Source organism: Vombatus ursinus, unplaced genomic scaffold (assembly GCF_900497805.2).
Source record: "Vombatus ursinus unplaced genomic scaffold, bare-nosed wombat genome assembly UNPS02014799.1, whole genome shotgun sequence".
Taxonomy (NCBI): Eukaryota; Metazoa; Chordata; class Mammalia; order Diprotodontia; family Vombatidae; genus Vombatus; species Vombatus ursinus.
The window spans coordinates 1,925,816-1,941,182 of record NW_020954577.1 but is presented as its reverse complement, the minus strand read 5'-3'; the positions used below and the strand labels follow the sequence as shown (position 1 = coordinate 1,941,182).

Here is a 15,367-nt window from a genome sequence, read left to right as displayed (position 1 = left end):
TATTTGCCTCCATCAGTATCCAGTTGTTTCCTATATGTTAAAATGTAATTAATTTAATGTTTTATAGTTTTATACTGTTTGCTGGTCTATTACTTTTCTGATTTTTTTTATCAAAGAAAATCCATACTATATGTATGGATATATACTGTATAGCCATACTATATAAGCATGAAGTGTTTTTGTAGTGTCTACAAGCTTTTTACTTCTCTTACTTTAGAACAGTTATATTACACTATTGATTAATTTTGGAGACCTCTACCTGGGTTATTTGTCTAGAGGAAATCTGTTTAATTTGGAAATTATAGTTCATATTTAAATTATTAATCCATTCAATCTTAATCATTGAGTTCTTGGTTCATTTGAATAACATTCTTTGTGCCTTTAAGTAACTGGGTCTCTATACCATTGAAGCTTTTACAGTTGAATATTTCATCTTTCCAGCAAATGAGATTAAGCATGATTCTCCAGTTCTGAGTAATTCTTTGGGAAGAATCACTAATGAGCCCCCTGAGGACGAAAAACCAGCAGAGTTAGATGAGCATAAAAAAGGGCTGGACGTGGATGAGAAGGTATTTGGGGACAGTTTGGTCTTTCTTCTCTCTCTTTAGTCATAATGCTACTTTCAAAACCTGTGAGCAGGGATAGTACCCACGCCTAGGTCTGGGGAGGCCTTGGTTCTACTTAAAAATACCACCTTGTCAGTTGCTTTACGTTTGGTGGTACAGTGAACTGAAATCTGGGCCTGGAGTCAAGAAGATCTAAGTTTAAATCCACCCTCAGACACTGATCTGTGTGACCCTAGGCAAGTCCAAGTCACTTTGTTTGCCCCAGTTTCCTCAACTGTGAAATGAGGGTAATGCTAGCACCTACCACCCAGGGTAATTGTGAGGATCAGATTAGATAATGATAGTAAAGCGCTTAGCACAGTGCCTGGTACATGGTAAGCACTACAGAAATGCCGATTGCCCTTTCGGATCCCATTTTTCTGAATGCCAGGTAACTAAGATGTCTTTATGGTATTATGGTATTCCACATTTCATAAAAGAGGAGGTTATAAATTTTTAACTCTTAAACATCAGTTTAAGATGTCATATACATGTGTCAGAACTAGGGGCAGCTAGGTGGTGCAGTGGATAGAGCACCAGCCTTGGAGTCAGGAGGACCTGAGTTCAAATCTGGCCTCAGACACATAATACTTACTAGCTGTATGACTCTGGGCAAATCACTTGGCCCCAGTCGCCTCACCAAAAAAAATAAAAAAAACCAAACTGGTATGAACCTAATGAACAATTCTTAGTAAAAATTTTATGATCTAACTTAACCTTCTAATGATATATGTAATATACATATACATACAAACACATATACACACATGTATATATTATTTATATGTGTATATATATATCTCTCTTTAACTTAAAATCACTGGGCTTTGACTTTGTGTAGGAATCAAAGTAGAAGATAGAGGTGTTGTAGTTACATTAGTTTATCTGATGTGTAGTAATTGTTAGTATACGTGCTAATGTTCATTTTTATAGCTAAACTTTTAGTCCTTAAAAACTTCTTTTTAATAGCTCACATTTATAAAGAGTTTAAGTTTACAAAGTGCTTTACATGCATTTTCTCAAGCTTCTAAAGGTGGTTTCCATTTTTATCTACATTTTTCAGATGGGGAAACTGAGGCTTAAAGAGATTAGGAGTCATATAGCTAGCAAACACCTGAATTGAGATTTGAGCTAGGATCTTCCTGATGCCCAGTCCCACACTCTTGGGTGCTGTGCCATGCTGCTGAACCTGTAGTGAGGCAGCATTCTTCAGGTTTTCCAACCCATTAACTCTATGACTTAACACTTGCCAAAGAACAGGTGTCCTTTCAGAATCCTCCTCCTTGTCCTTACTACTTTGCTTCTTAGAGACTGTGTATGTCCGAGAAGCGTTGATATCCTAATGCGACCTTCATATAGTCAAATCTGTATTTGACAAAGGAATAGGTAACTATAGAACTTACCATATTTAAATCCGAGGTATAGAGGGTGGTCTAAACTGCCAACATTCCTCTTTCTGTCTAGAATGGTTTTCATTAGGAAAAAAATTTAAAAATGACTTGCTAGAGCTTTCCTTCTTCACTCGTTTATGTCTTATGGATAGGAAACAAAACCAGAAGACAGAAACCAACACCTGAGAGCTATAGTCTCATTACTTGTTAGGCACATTATATTAAAGAGAGCCTCGGATGCCTGACTTTAAAGATTTCTAAATTGTTGACAGTTTCTTGGAGCAAAATAATCATACAATTAAACAACTGTAGTCATGAGGTTTTTTTTTCCCCCAGTAAAATGTTTTCCATGTTATCTAAAAGTATTTAAATATTTCTAGTAAATTATAAATTTCACAGGTTTTTGAAAAACGAGAAGTAAAATTGATCTGACTTAGCATTTTGTTTTGAATGTTAGAAATCAAACAACCTGACTTATCAGAACTTTTAAATTTGGGCTTTTGCGATCAAGGCTCAAAGTGAGCTTGAGGAAGGCATTCCTTCATCTGTGACTACTATTTTGCTTCAGCTAGCTGTGTAAAATAATGGAAAAATGCAATGATCCTCTGACTTTTTAGAGCTGTATAGAAATTAATTCTTGAACTTTGACCAATTGTAGCTTGGTAATTACTTTAAATTAGCCTACTGTTAAACATAGCTTTTGGAAATGATCCTGATAATAACACTCATTTTCATCTAAATGTGTTTAACCCTGATCTCTTCACAGTGCAAATTTTCAGGTAGTGTGGCAACAAAAGAAGAAAAAGAAAACGTTTATGAAGTTGAGAAAAGGTTTGTCAGAATATTGTAAAAGCACCATAATTTTACATGATATTTTAAAAGGTATTAATGCATTTTGTAACTTAAACAATGGGCCAAATATGGGACATAATTTGTTTAACATGTCAGAAAATGAGTATAATTACACACTGTGGTAATTGTTGCTATTTACCAAAAGATAATTAGAAGGGTTCTTGCGACTAGCATATATGTATCTGAGGCAGAAAACATTGCTAAAGAAAGAAGGACTGAAAGAGATGTTAACTAATACTACAAAGGAAAATGTATGGTCTTCTGAGTGTCATAGAAACAGATATAAGGATGGACAGAAATGGATGACTTTGTCTTCTGGACTGGTGTGTTCCCCCAGTATATGTTGAGGAGTACATGTAGAAATAATAAAATTTAAAGTTTGAATAATTTTACATCTTCTAATTCAATTCCCTTAATTTACTAACGAGGAAACCTGGAAGAGCAAAATAGCCAAAAAATTAGAGATAATTATTATTAAAAGAAGCTAGGTAAGAGCTAGGTTGGTACACAATATTTATAGCTTCATAAATTGCCGAATAGGATTATAGAATTTTAAAACGAGGAGGCATATTAGAGGTCAGTCTAGTCTATTTTATAGATGAGGAAAGAGAGGCCCAGAAATAAATGACTTGACCAAGGTCACATTGTTACCAACCCAGTTCTTTTGCCTGCAAATGCAGTGATCTCTCCCTCATTTCATGCTTCTCATGAGTTAACCAATTGGAGAACCTTAAAGAGGAGAAAACTGACCAGGAGGACAAACTTCAGATGTTGGAGAAACTGAGCTTTAAACCAAAGCAGTATATATTTCTTGTATAAAATATAATTCAGCTTGGCTCTGCCAGTACGTAACTCTTTGATTGTGGGCAAATTGCCTAACTTCTTCGTGCCTCAGTTTCCTCATCTTTATCATATGGGATTGTTGCTATCTTCCAAGTTCAGATTTTGTGATTCTATCCTACTTTAAATTAGGCTCATACTTAAACCTAAACTAATTTTGCCCAGAGGAGCAGGAATCTTTTCCCACCCCAGCCTAGCTTTTCACCAGAAGTGATTAGATAGGGAAATGTGGACTGATAAATTCCTTTTTATTAAAAACAAACAAACACGACTCTTATGCCCAGCTTTCCCTTCTGTCTCCAGACTTGTTCCTCCTTGTGACTTCACTATTTCCATCCCTTTCCTATTTTCAAAACTTTGGTGTTACTTTGGACTTCCTTCTCTTCTCATTTCTGGCCTGTTAGCTCAGTAAATTAGAAGGAGGGCCAAGTGGCCACTAGTTGGGAATGTTCTGGATTAGATTCTGGCTCAGGTACAGGTGGGTCTAGAGGGACCTGTGGGCCCTTCCAACTTGCAAATTGTGCTGATTCTGTGAGTTACCAAGTCCTGTGAGTTCTGCCCACCTTATACTTTATGCACCAACCCTTCATCCAGTGTCCTTGTCACTGCCCTGACTGGATCCTCCATTGCCCCCATCCCAGACTGGCTATAGCCCACTCACAAGTGTTGCAAGCCAGTCTTTCATGTGACTGTCAGACTGCTATTGTCACTCTTGTTCAGAATACTGAAAGGCCGTCTGCTTTCTAATCTGCTCAATCCCCAGTGCTTCCCAGTATTCTCTTTTATCCCCTTCCCTTAAATTCTACAAGTACTCAGTAAATGCCTACTTTGTGCCTCGCACTGTGTTCTTTGCTGGGGCACAGAGGCCAAAACCAAGTAGCCTTTGCCTTCAGAGAGCTGGAGATCTCTTTGGGGGACAGCATCTGCACAAATCAAAAACTGTAGCCTCTATGTAGGGAGTATGCACAAAAGGATGTTTGGGGAGGGCGCTGACACCCGGGAATCGGGCAAGATTTCCCCTACAGAAGAGTACTGACAAGGAGCTGAGAAGGAAGCTGGTGATTCCAAGAAGCGGAAGTGAGGTGGCGGGAGAGCATTTCAGATTTGGGGAACGGCCTGTCCAAAGGAATGGAGCCAGGAGATAGAATACCTTGTAGAGGGAGCAGCAGAAAGGCCAGTGTGGCTGGTGTCCAAGAAGGGGAGCAGTGTGTAGCTTCTGAGTCGTGGCTTTGGTACTCTCAGCAGGAGGTCATCAAGTACTCTTCTTCCCTTGATTCTGATCAGGTAATCTCCTATCCTGATGGTACATATGGCTCTCTCTTATCATTCTTTGGGGGGAAAACAATCATCCACCTTCCTTCTCATTAAGGAAAAAAATTCTTAACAAATCCCAAATAAAAACAAGCATTTCCAAATACAAAGTAGCACAAAAAAGAGGATTATGCACGAAACTGTTCCTGTCTATCATATGAAGTTCATTTTTCCTTTTAAGTATGTAAGAAATTCATCATATAACTTTCAAAACTGTCCTCATCTATGTTTGCTTCTGGCCTTCCTTCTGTTCTATTCTAGACTTTTTTTCCGTGTTTAATATCATTTCTTTTATTTTCCTTTTTATATACCTATTACTATAGGTTTCTCTCCTTCCCCAGAGTTGGGGGAGAAGGAAGAAAAAACGAAAATCAAAACCCCTGTAACAAATATACGTAGTTAAGCAAAACAAATTTCCACATTGGCCATGCTCAAAAATGTATGTTCCTGAGTCTTGAGTTCCTCACTTCCCCATCAAGAAACAGGTAGAACGTGTCATTAGTGATCCTGTGGAAGGAATCTTTGCATGATCAGTTTTTAAGTCTTTCAAAGTTGTTTTTCTTTAGTGTTGTTGTACTTGTATAAATTGTTCTCTAGATGTTGCTTGCTTCACTCTGCATCAGTTAATATAAGTTAATATGTCTTCTCGTGTTTCTCTGAAACCTTTCATCATTTTGGCTCAGTAAGATTCCACTACATATGCCATAATTTGTTCATTCCCCAGTGAATGAATACCCTCTTAGTTGTCTGCTGTAACAAAGAGAGCTGCTCTAAATGTTTTTAGATAGAATGGATCTTTTTCTTGCTTTTATCTGTTTGGGGTTATAGGCCTAGTAGTGATATAACTAGGTCAAAGAGTATACACACTTTAGTGTCTTTTGGGGGAACTAATTCCAATTTGCTTTCCATACTGACTGGACCAGTTCACAGCTCCACCAACGATGCATTGGTGTTCTGTTTTCCCACAGTCCCTCCAGTATTGTCATTTTTCCTTTTTGTCATCTTTGTCAGTCTAATGGATGTGAAGTGGAATCTTGGAGGTGTTTTAATTTGCATTTCTTTTATTAGTGAAACATTTTTTGTGTGTGGTTGATCATAACTTAGCTTCCTTTGGGATCTGTTCATATCCTGCTGGGAAATGACTCTTTTTTTCTTACATTTAAATCAGTTCCTTAAATATTTGGAAAACAAAACCTTTATTAAAGAAATTTCCTGCAAAGATTTTTTTTCCAGTTAATGATTTTCCTTCTTTTAACTGCATTAGTTTTATTTCTACAAAAACTTGTAAATTTTATGAAATCAAAATCATCCATTTTATCATCTGCAGCCCCCTTTTCCCTCGTTTGGTCATGAATTTTTCCCCTAGCTATATTTGCAAAAGGTATTTCTTTCCTTCCAAGTTACTTATGATGTGACTTGTTATATTATCTTGGTATGTAGTATGAAATGTTGGTCTAAACTTGCCTTCCAGTTTTCCCAGCAGTTTTTGCTGAGAAATGATTTCTTACTCCAGTAGTTGGGGCCTTTGGATTTATTGAACACTGTTCATTTGCTCCTGTATAATCTGTACCTATGTTTCACTTTTCATCTTTTTTAAAAGAAACTTATTTTTGAGCTCTAAGTGTTCAATGGTCCTTCTCCTTCCTTCTTTGTATAAGTCTTCCATTTTCCAACCTTCTGAAGCAGGTCAGGATTCTCCTCGGCCTCCTCAGATCCATCTTCTGCACGGTTCTTTTGGAATGCTTTATTCTCCCTCCTACCCTGGAGTGTGCAGTTTCTCAAACCCCTTCACCTTCTCTTCTAGGGGAAAGACTGACAATCCCTTTCAATCGAGATAGCGGTCCTTGGGCTATGGCAAATAGAACTGTCCACACAATCACCACAAGACGCTGCAGGATTCTTCTTGCTCTCTGCTTCCTAGACAGGACATCCTCCGGCTTTCTGTCCAGTGCCTGTGGCTCACCTCTTTGACGCTTCATCAATACCTTGACCACCTCTTCAGCACTTGTGAAGAGCCTGGTCTCCCTCTTTCTCTTCTCTGCTTTCACTGACCTCTTACCTTGTCTCACCAGGTAGTTTTACTTGCCGTTTCCCCCTTGCTTTACTTTTCCTCCTGTTCTTCCTGGGATCCTTCTCAATTGGTCTCCTTCGTCTTTCTTAATTCCCCTAGATCCAGTCTGTGGCCTTCACGGTTTCAAAGCCCTGCAGATAGCCTTCGATTACATCTTCATGTTCAGTTCCACTCTTCTCCTCCAGCCCTGTCTTCCACATAACTTTCTCCTTGGGGAGTTGAAGCTGGTGTTTTTACACCCAAGTCAAGCACTTCATATTTACCAGTAGGAAATTTGATCTCACCAGGTGGAACTCATTGTTTTATCCTTTGGGCATCTTCTGGGGTCATGAGGCTGCCGTTTAATGGGGCATGCTGTTCTTCCCTGGGTCTGAAATCGTTCAACTCCACATGTGTCTAGCTTGTTAGCAAGAGAGCAGCCCCCGACCACCCTGAGTTTTTAAAAGTTTTTTACGGCACAGTGGAAAAGAGGACTGTTCCAGCAGTCAATGGCAGTGCTGGGACTGGAACCCACCAAGTACCAGGCAGGTCTGATAACCCCCTCCCTTGTTTCCCCATATAGGAAAATCATGGGGCTGGAGTTCTTTAGGAAATTTAGAAATAATCTATTTTAGTGAAACTGTATACATTGGTTTTGTTGATGTTGTTTTAGTCAGCTGTCATTTCTGGTTGTCGTTGTGTCTGCCTGCACAGGAGAAGGTAGGCGAAAGGGTCCAGACAGGAGTTGAAAGGATGACAGAATCAGGACCTTGACAGACTAGAACAATGGCTTAAATCTAAGATGACATATCAGATTTTTTGCTTTAATTTACTATGAGCTGGGAAAACTTTGCTTTTTGGTTCACAAGTGACTTCCAGATAATTAGGATCTCACTGTAATTGCAACTGTACTCCCTACCAATGTCATGCTATACAGTTGTTTAAAATTTTACAAGAATAGGAGATTAGTATGTTCAGGTGGTTTTCATATGCCTGTTTGGGAATGGTATATGCAGAATCCCTGAAGAATTCAAGCTAAGTGAGGCTCATTGCTTGGTTAAGGCCAGGGGTGGGGAACCTGCAGCCTCGAGGCCACATGTGACCGGCTAGGTCCTCAAGTTGCAGCCCTTTAACTGAATCCAAACTTCTCAGAACAAATCCCCTTAATAAAAGGATTTGTTCTGTAAAACTGACTCAGTCAAAAGGCTGCATCTCAGGACCTAGAAGGCCACATATGGCCTCGAGGCTGCAGGTTCCCCACCCCTGGTTAAGTCAGTCATTGGTGACTGTTAGAATCTCAGTGAGGCTTCTCACATATAATAAATTCAACTCACTTTTTAATTCCCTCCAAGAGTTACTCATTCCTCTTAAAAAGTCATTAATCTTAGTTAACCTTAGCATAAATTTTCTAACACAGCGTTCATTTGGTAAGAGTGAACGGTTTGCTTGTTATTAGATAATTACTTCAATATTTTAAGGCTCTGTGATTTTTTTATCTTGTACAGATACTCCCTAACTCATTAAGTGGTCTTCAGAAGCATACTTTAGTGCACCTGGCAGTTAGCCTCTCTGAATTTAGCTGAGCTAGTCTTTGTAACAACCCATTTTGTGACCCTGCCCATATGCCAAGCCTCTGCCGCGCACTAGGGCCAGCCAGAGCTTGTGCTCTCCCGTGATAGATTCTTTAAGAACCCAGGGTACCTTTGGACCGTGTAGAGGCATGAGAATAGGACTTTAGGAAAGATAATTAAGCATAAAAAATGTTATTTTTAAGTTCTAAAGACATCTGGCAAAATGTAAAATACTACAAGTATCCTGATACTTCATTAATTTAACAAGTTTTGGTCACAATTTGTTTTCTTTTACTGTAGCAAGGATTCTAAATTTGCAGAGATCCTCTCGGGTGAGCGTCAGTTAACATCTCTGTGTCCAGCAATTCCGTGTCTGCCAGTACCTTCTTTGAATCTAAAGGCTCATCCGGATGGCATGATCCTGAAACCCTGGATGAATGGTATTATTTTCCAAACAAAAAAAATCCTGTTGTTTTTGTGTCATGATGCATAAAGTCTGCACCCACAGCTTAGAAAATCACTTCATGAAGACTCATTTTAAAATCAGAAAGCTTCCATACAGTGACTTGATACTATTGACACAGTGAAATCTTGATTATGTATAGCAGGGTAACATTGCAGTAGGGCCAGTGGGTTGAATTTACAAGACTTGTCTTCATAGATTTAATAGGAAGGGTGCTGGATTGGAGTCAGAAGCCTCAGTTTCCGACCCTGTCCCTGACCCCCGTTAACCATGCGACCCCGGGCAAAGTCACTGAAGCTTTCTGAGCCTCCGCTTCATCATCTGTGTTTTAGAACTAATGGAGCTACAGGAGCTGCCTTACGAGTTTGTTCGAAGGATTAAATGAGATCATTTACCTCAGCTGCTTCACGTGGTTGTTATTTCCCTCTGGCTTCCTAAAATTCATAATGTTTCAAATCAAATCATGAAGCCACACAGACTTGACTCGGGAAGCACCTGCCATAGGTTTCCAAAGTGGGCAGTGCCACCTGCCGGCGGGCATTGGAACAGTGGGAGGGGAATGGGGAGTAGTAGCCTTGGGTGTGATTAGGGAGTGTTTAATAAACATAAGGGAAGAAGGGAAAAAGAAAATTTTGAAAAAGCATTTATACATATTTCATCTGTTGTATAATGGAGTTAGTCATAGTGATTATATCATTTTCCAAATGAATACACAAAATGCAAGTTATAACTTTTATAATATCGGTGATCAAATCCTCCAACAGGTCTTAACAGGTTGGCAGGCAAACGTGCTGTGCATTGTTGGGAAGTCCAGCATGCGTCGGCAGGAAAACGTGTGTGTAATGACTTATTTACAATATGATACTGTACAGTTGCATGATTATATGTTATGTCATCAAAATTTCAATACAGAAAAACAAATTTACAATAAATTATTAAATTTAAGATGTCATTTTTTTTAAAAAAAATTATATTTTTTGAAATGACGCAGATTTTTTAAAAAAGAGCTGAAGAAAGTAGATTTCCAGGAGAGTGCTGAGTTTTGTTTTGTTTTGTTTTGTTTTGTTTTGGAAGCAGTAGGCCAAATAAGTTTGGGAACCTCTGGTAGACACTACTTTGCTCTGCTCATTCAACCCTATTTTTCAGCCCTCTTGTTCTGAGTGTCTTTCCTCTGGATTCCACAGATACCGCTTCCTAAAGCAAGCCTGCCATCTCACCTGCTACCTTTGGGGGAGAAAAGAGATAATTGTTGTGTTAGGCAAAGACCTTTCCAATAATGACGGTTTTGATATCATTTTTTCTGCTTAATTCCTTTATATTGCCACCACAATTTTCTGCTGCATGTAATGATTGGTTATTGTGTGTGTATATATGCACATATATATTTCATAAAAGTCTTACCATCACCTGCCTTTCCTCTTCTACACACACACACACACACACACACACACACACACGAAAATTTGTCCTTCTGTGGTAGAATAAATTTCAGTATCCCTGGCTCCTATATAGAAATTGATATTCTGTAAAGTTCTAAGAAAGTCTTCAGTACATTTAAGGGAAGTCTTGTACATATGAAAGAAAAATGATAGTAACTGATTTCTATCTCTTTTTTTTTTTCCAGATTTTAGATTTTCCGGGAAATATCCTCTCCTGATGTTGCAGAATCCTGAAAATTGTGAGATATTTAAAAGGGAAAAAACTGCAGGGGTGAGTGTCTTAGCTTTTTGTATGAACTTCCCCTATAGGACTTTTGTCTGTCCCTGTTAATGGTATTTCCTTGCTTGCTCTCGTGTAGAACAGAGGCCCAAGCAGGAATTTACTGGGAGAGTCAAGACTGGTAGTGTAGAGGTCCTTCCTGAGGAGAAAGCCCAAGGAGGTCTAGAGACGAGGTGCAGAAGGACAATACAGAGAAGGGGGGGAAGGGTCCTATCAATAAGCAGTGATGTCTGAAGGAGGCACAGCTCTGGTGAGTAGATTGGTGGGGAGAGGGAGAGACAGAGTATTCTCAGGTGGGAGAAAAATGCGAGTCAGTTATGAGAGGTTACCTCTTAGAAATACTGAAGATAAATTTCCTTCATTTTTGTTAATCTTCTGATGATCCTATATCATTCATTCCCTTCCAGTTTTGTTGCAAACATCTAAATACATGTTAAATACTATGTAGCAAACTTGTCAGAAATTTCATTGCGGAAGGTGTAGAAAAGCTAAATTTTTCTTTTACAAATATAAAATAGAAGTTGACTTTTCTTATTAAATTAGCCGTGGCTAATCGTGTTCATTTTTATACATGTAATATTCCCTCCTAATCTTAATTTCTCTATCCTTCCCTCCCATCCTCTATGTAAATAGTTCCTATTTTTTACTAGCTGAAAGCATTTATCCTGCTTTTTTTCTCCCTTCCTTTAAAAAAAATCCTTAGGTGTTCCAGAAGCCCCTAGGGTTGATGATGTTACCCCATGGATATTGCAAATTTCATTTTAATACATTACGTGGCTGTGAGCGATCACTGTGTAAATTTACCCACGTTCCTGAACAAGCAGATGAAAAGGTACAGTCTCTAAGGATTTGAAACGTTAAGGAGAAATTATTTGTAGTAAACATCTAAGAGAAATTGAAGTTTGATTTTTACATATTTCATTAAAAATGTATGGTCCTAAAATGATGTGTTTTAAATATTTTCTACACCACTAAGAACTTTTTTTTTCTCTTGAAAGTTAGTCATTTGTATAGGCTACAACAGATGGTAAAATGGAAGTTGCACAAATAAACAAATGGCCACAGATAGTAGTTACTTCAGTCCTCAGGTAAATTCTCTAAAGTTTTTCATTTTCTGTTTTATTGAGGAGCCAATTCATGAGCTTTTCCTATTAGGAAAAAAATGGATGGATGGATTATCTGATCTAATCTATTTCCCAAAGTGTATCCTGATCAGTCCCCAAGCTGAACAGATTTTTGTAGCTGTAATTGGTCCTTCCAGCTATGTATGTCATCCTTTTAAGTTTAAAAATCATTTACGGAAAGATTTTGACCTGCAAGTGAAATAACAAATGAGAAGCTCCTTAACTTCCTAGACTACCAGTGAAGGAAAATAAATCCAGTGTTGGTAACAAGCACAGGGCTGAGAAGCCAGTCTGAGGCCACACACCAGAATCAGCCCAGATCCAGCAGACACTTGGATTTTAATTCTGTGCAGTGGCCCCAACTTGGTAGGAATGTCAGGGTGTCCTGAGCGAGTAGGAAGGTTTGGAGAAGTTGGTAGGGATTGAGCTGCGCTGGCCTGGGCTCCCCTCCCTCATCCTGCCCAGTGTCGCTGTGCAGGCCCCTTGCCGCTGTCTCAGAGAAGTCGCGAGCTGGTTTCTTGTCTTTTTCTGTCTTCGTGTGTGGTTTGTGGTAGGGTTGTATACTGCTGGAGAGCCAGCTCAGAAGAGCCTCTGAGGGCGCTTCTCCAGTGGCAACATTCCCGGCACCTTTAGCATCAGAACCGATCACTGCTTTTTCAGGGCAGGATTCGGATGACCATCACTAGACAACTGTGACCCAGTGATGAGCATCTGTGGGTCAGAACGTGACACACAGTGAGGGAAATGCTTGTTCTGATGCAGGTCCCTTCTAGCCGAAAGGGAAGTGATGATCCACAGTCAGTCAGTCGTGTTTGGAGCAACTGCCCAACGGCGTCTCGGAATGCAGAGAGAAATGCAGGCTGGTTTTTGTCTGGCAAAACCAAAGCACTTTCTTCTGATCTTTACAAACGGGGTGATACTTGCATCACAGCAAAGGAAGCCTCCAGGGGTTAATCAGATCAGAGAAAACACGTGAAGGTTCCCAAGTACTGAAGAGAAAGGGTTGGGTGGCCAAACAAGTTCACGGCGCTTCCTAGAGGTGTGCCGTCTTGGTGGCGACAGCCCCAGTTGTTAGACTGGGCGTTTACAGCCTCATTCTTCCCCACTCTCAGGGATGTGCAGGGAGTCTTCTGAGCCAGGGCCAAGTTGCAGAGTCAAAGAGTGCTCCGCTGCTTCCAGTGAAACACCAGCAATCGGAGCCCAGTGGGTCTCGGCCCCCTCGCACACATGAATAGCTTACAGAACAGAAAATCCAGGCTCCCCCACCACCTTTTTATCTCACACAGTTCTATTAAAATTTGTGTTCTATTTGAAATTTTTACCTAGTAGGGTAGTGAACTGTAAATGACAGCTTACTTGGGTTTGGTTTTTCTTGTTTGTTTTGGGGGAGCTTTGTCTCAGCAGATGTTATCTTCACCCTGGGTTTGTTTTTGTGAAAATCGTTTTATATGGAAAAAATTTGGGGTCGATCTTTGTGTAGTATTGTTTATGCCCCATGATGTGGGAAGGTTACATTCACTCAAGGGAGCAAGAAGACTTTTAGATTCTTCAGACTTTTCTTTGAAATTGCTACTCATTTTTTTCCCTTCTGCTCACAAACCAGTGCTTAAACTTCACAGTGAAAGAACTTTGGATTCTGAGCCTATGATAGTCTAGTCTGCTTATTTCAGTTCCAGTAACCGCTTCAACAGATACCAAACCTCACACCATTCAAATGGTTTTCCTTCACCTTATTTAAATCAGAATGCTGGTAGCTAAGAAGTGAATAAAATGCTAGACTTCAAGTCGTAAAGACCCGAATTCAAATCTTGCCTCAGATACTTATTAGCCATGTGACCCTGGGGAAGTTACTTAACTTTCCTCAGTTTTAGTTTCCTCATCTGTAAAATGGGAATGGTAATTGTACCTGCTTCACAGGGCTGCTGTGAGGATCAAGTGAAATAATATGTGTAAAGCATTTTGTACTACATAGGTGCTTAAAGCACTATGTAAATGCTAGCGATTATTAAGATATTTTCTTCTTTCTGTTAAGAGTGGTTTTACTGTAGAAAAATAAATGTCATAGGACTTGGCTTACTTTGTAGAAGAAAAGATCTCCTAGGAATGTGAACAGTTTTCAGGCAAAGAAATGTAAACTGTTAACCATAGGGAAAAAAATGCTCCCAGTGACTATTAAGAAATGCTTATTAAAGCAGCTCTTGAGTTTTCACAGTCAGATCCGTCAGCTTAGCAAAGATAAGAGACAAGAAATAGTGTTGGAAGGGCTGTGGGAAGAGATGACTGGTAGAACTGAATTGGTCTGGCTAATCCAGAAAACAACTTGGAATGATTTTTTTAAAAAGTCATTAGGTTGATATACCCCCAAGAGGTCCAAGACAGCATGGTCCCTTATAATGCAGTATTAATAAATGCCTATGTGGTAGCAAAAAGCTAGAAATAAAGGGGTTCAGCTGGAGCCTGGCTGAACAAGTCGTGGTGTATGAACTTGATGGTATATTATATTACACTGTAAGCATTTACTAATCTGAGTAATTCAGATGGGAAAGTTCACAAAAAAGAAAGCAAAACTCAGAGAATGATATGCAGTGACTAAAATGCTATAAGTAAAAGGCAGTGAGTTTGGGTTAAATGCAGCGATAAATCAGACCCCAGGTGATGAAAACACACTTCCTTTTCTCTTTAGTTTGGGGATCTGGTGAACTACAGAACAGGCCAAGAAAGCTTCACCCACTCTATCTGCATGAGTTGCTGTGTTGGTTGGTTTAGCTTAATTGTAGGGATTGTCTCACAGTATTTGTACTTCCAGTGCCTGGCACAGAGTTGGCACTCACTGATTGCATTTGTTTGTATTTGTCGTGTAGACAAGTTGTCCCTCCCTTATAATAGAAGATCTTTGGGAGCAAGAATTGCCTGGGTTTTTTTTTGTTTTTTGTTTTGTTTTTTTTTTGGTCTCTTTCTTCCCAGGTCTACCACAGTGCCTGGCACACAGGAGGCACCTAACAAATGCTTTTGTTGGGTTGATTCTGCTGGGCCCTACAACTGGCAGCAGTGAGTGGAAGTTGCAAAGAAGCAAATAAAGGCTTGAGATAGGAGGAGACATCCTCACAATTAGAGCTAGGCAAAAGTAGGCTGCCTTCTCAGGAGGTAGTGGGTTATTCTTCTTTGAAGATGTTCAGGGGCAGCTAGATGGTGCAATGGATAGAGCACTGGCTCTGGAGTCAGGAGGACCTGAGTTCAAATCTGACCTCAGATGCTTGACACTAGCTATGTGGCCCTGGGCAAGTCACTTAGCCCCGATTGCCTCACTCAGGAAAAAAAAAGTTCAAAGAAAAGTTAAGTTCTATGATCACTTGTACACCAGTCATCGGACATTTATTGAGCACTCCTTTGTGCTAAGCACTGTGCTAGGCCCTCAAAGTACAAAGACAAAAGTGAAATGGT

At 39.6% G+C, this 15,367-nt stretch overlaps 1 protein-coding gene across 1 annotated transcript in view; it reads left to right on the top strand.

The window, feature by feature from the left end:
* Positions 1 to 15,367, top strand: part of LOC114050536 (protein TOPAZ1-like) — a 75,554-nt gene that overhangs the window by 24,067 nt on the left and 36,120 nt on the right. Inside the window, exons 5-9 of the mRNA XM_027872313.1 lie at positions 442 to 569; positions 2,763 to 2,827; positions 8,921 to 9,060; positions 10,708 to 10,793; positions 11,506 to 11,634. Coding sequence (XP_027728114.1) covers positions 442 to 569; positions 2,763 to 2,827; positions 8,921 to 9,060; positions 10,708 to 10,793; positions 11,506 to 11,634 — 548 coding nt within the window. The remainder of the gene's footprint in view (positions 1 to 441; positions 570 to 2,762; positions 2,828 to 8,920; positions 9,061 to 10,707; positions 10,794 to 11,505; positions 11,635 to 15,367) is intronic.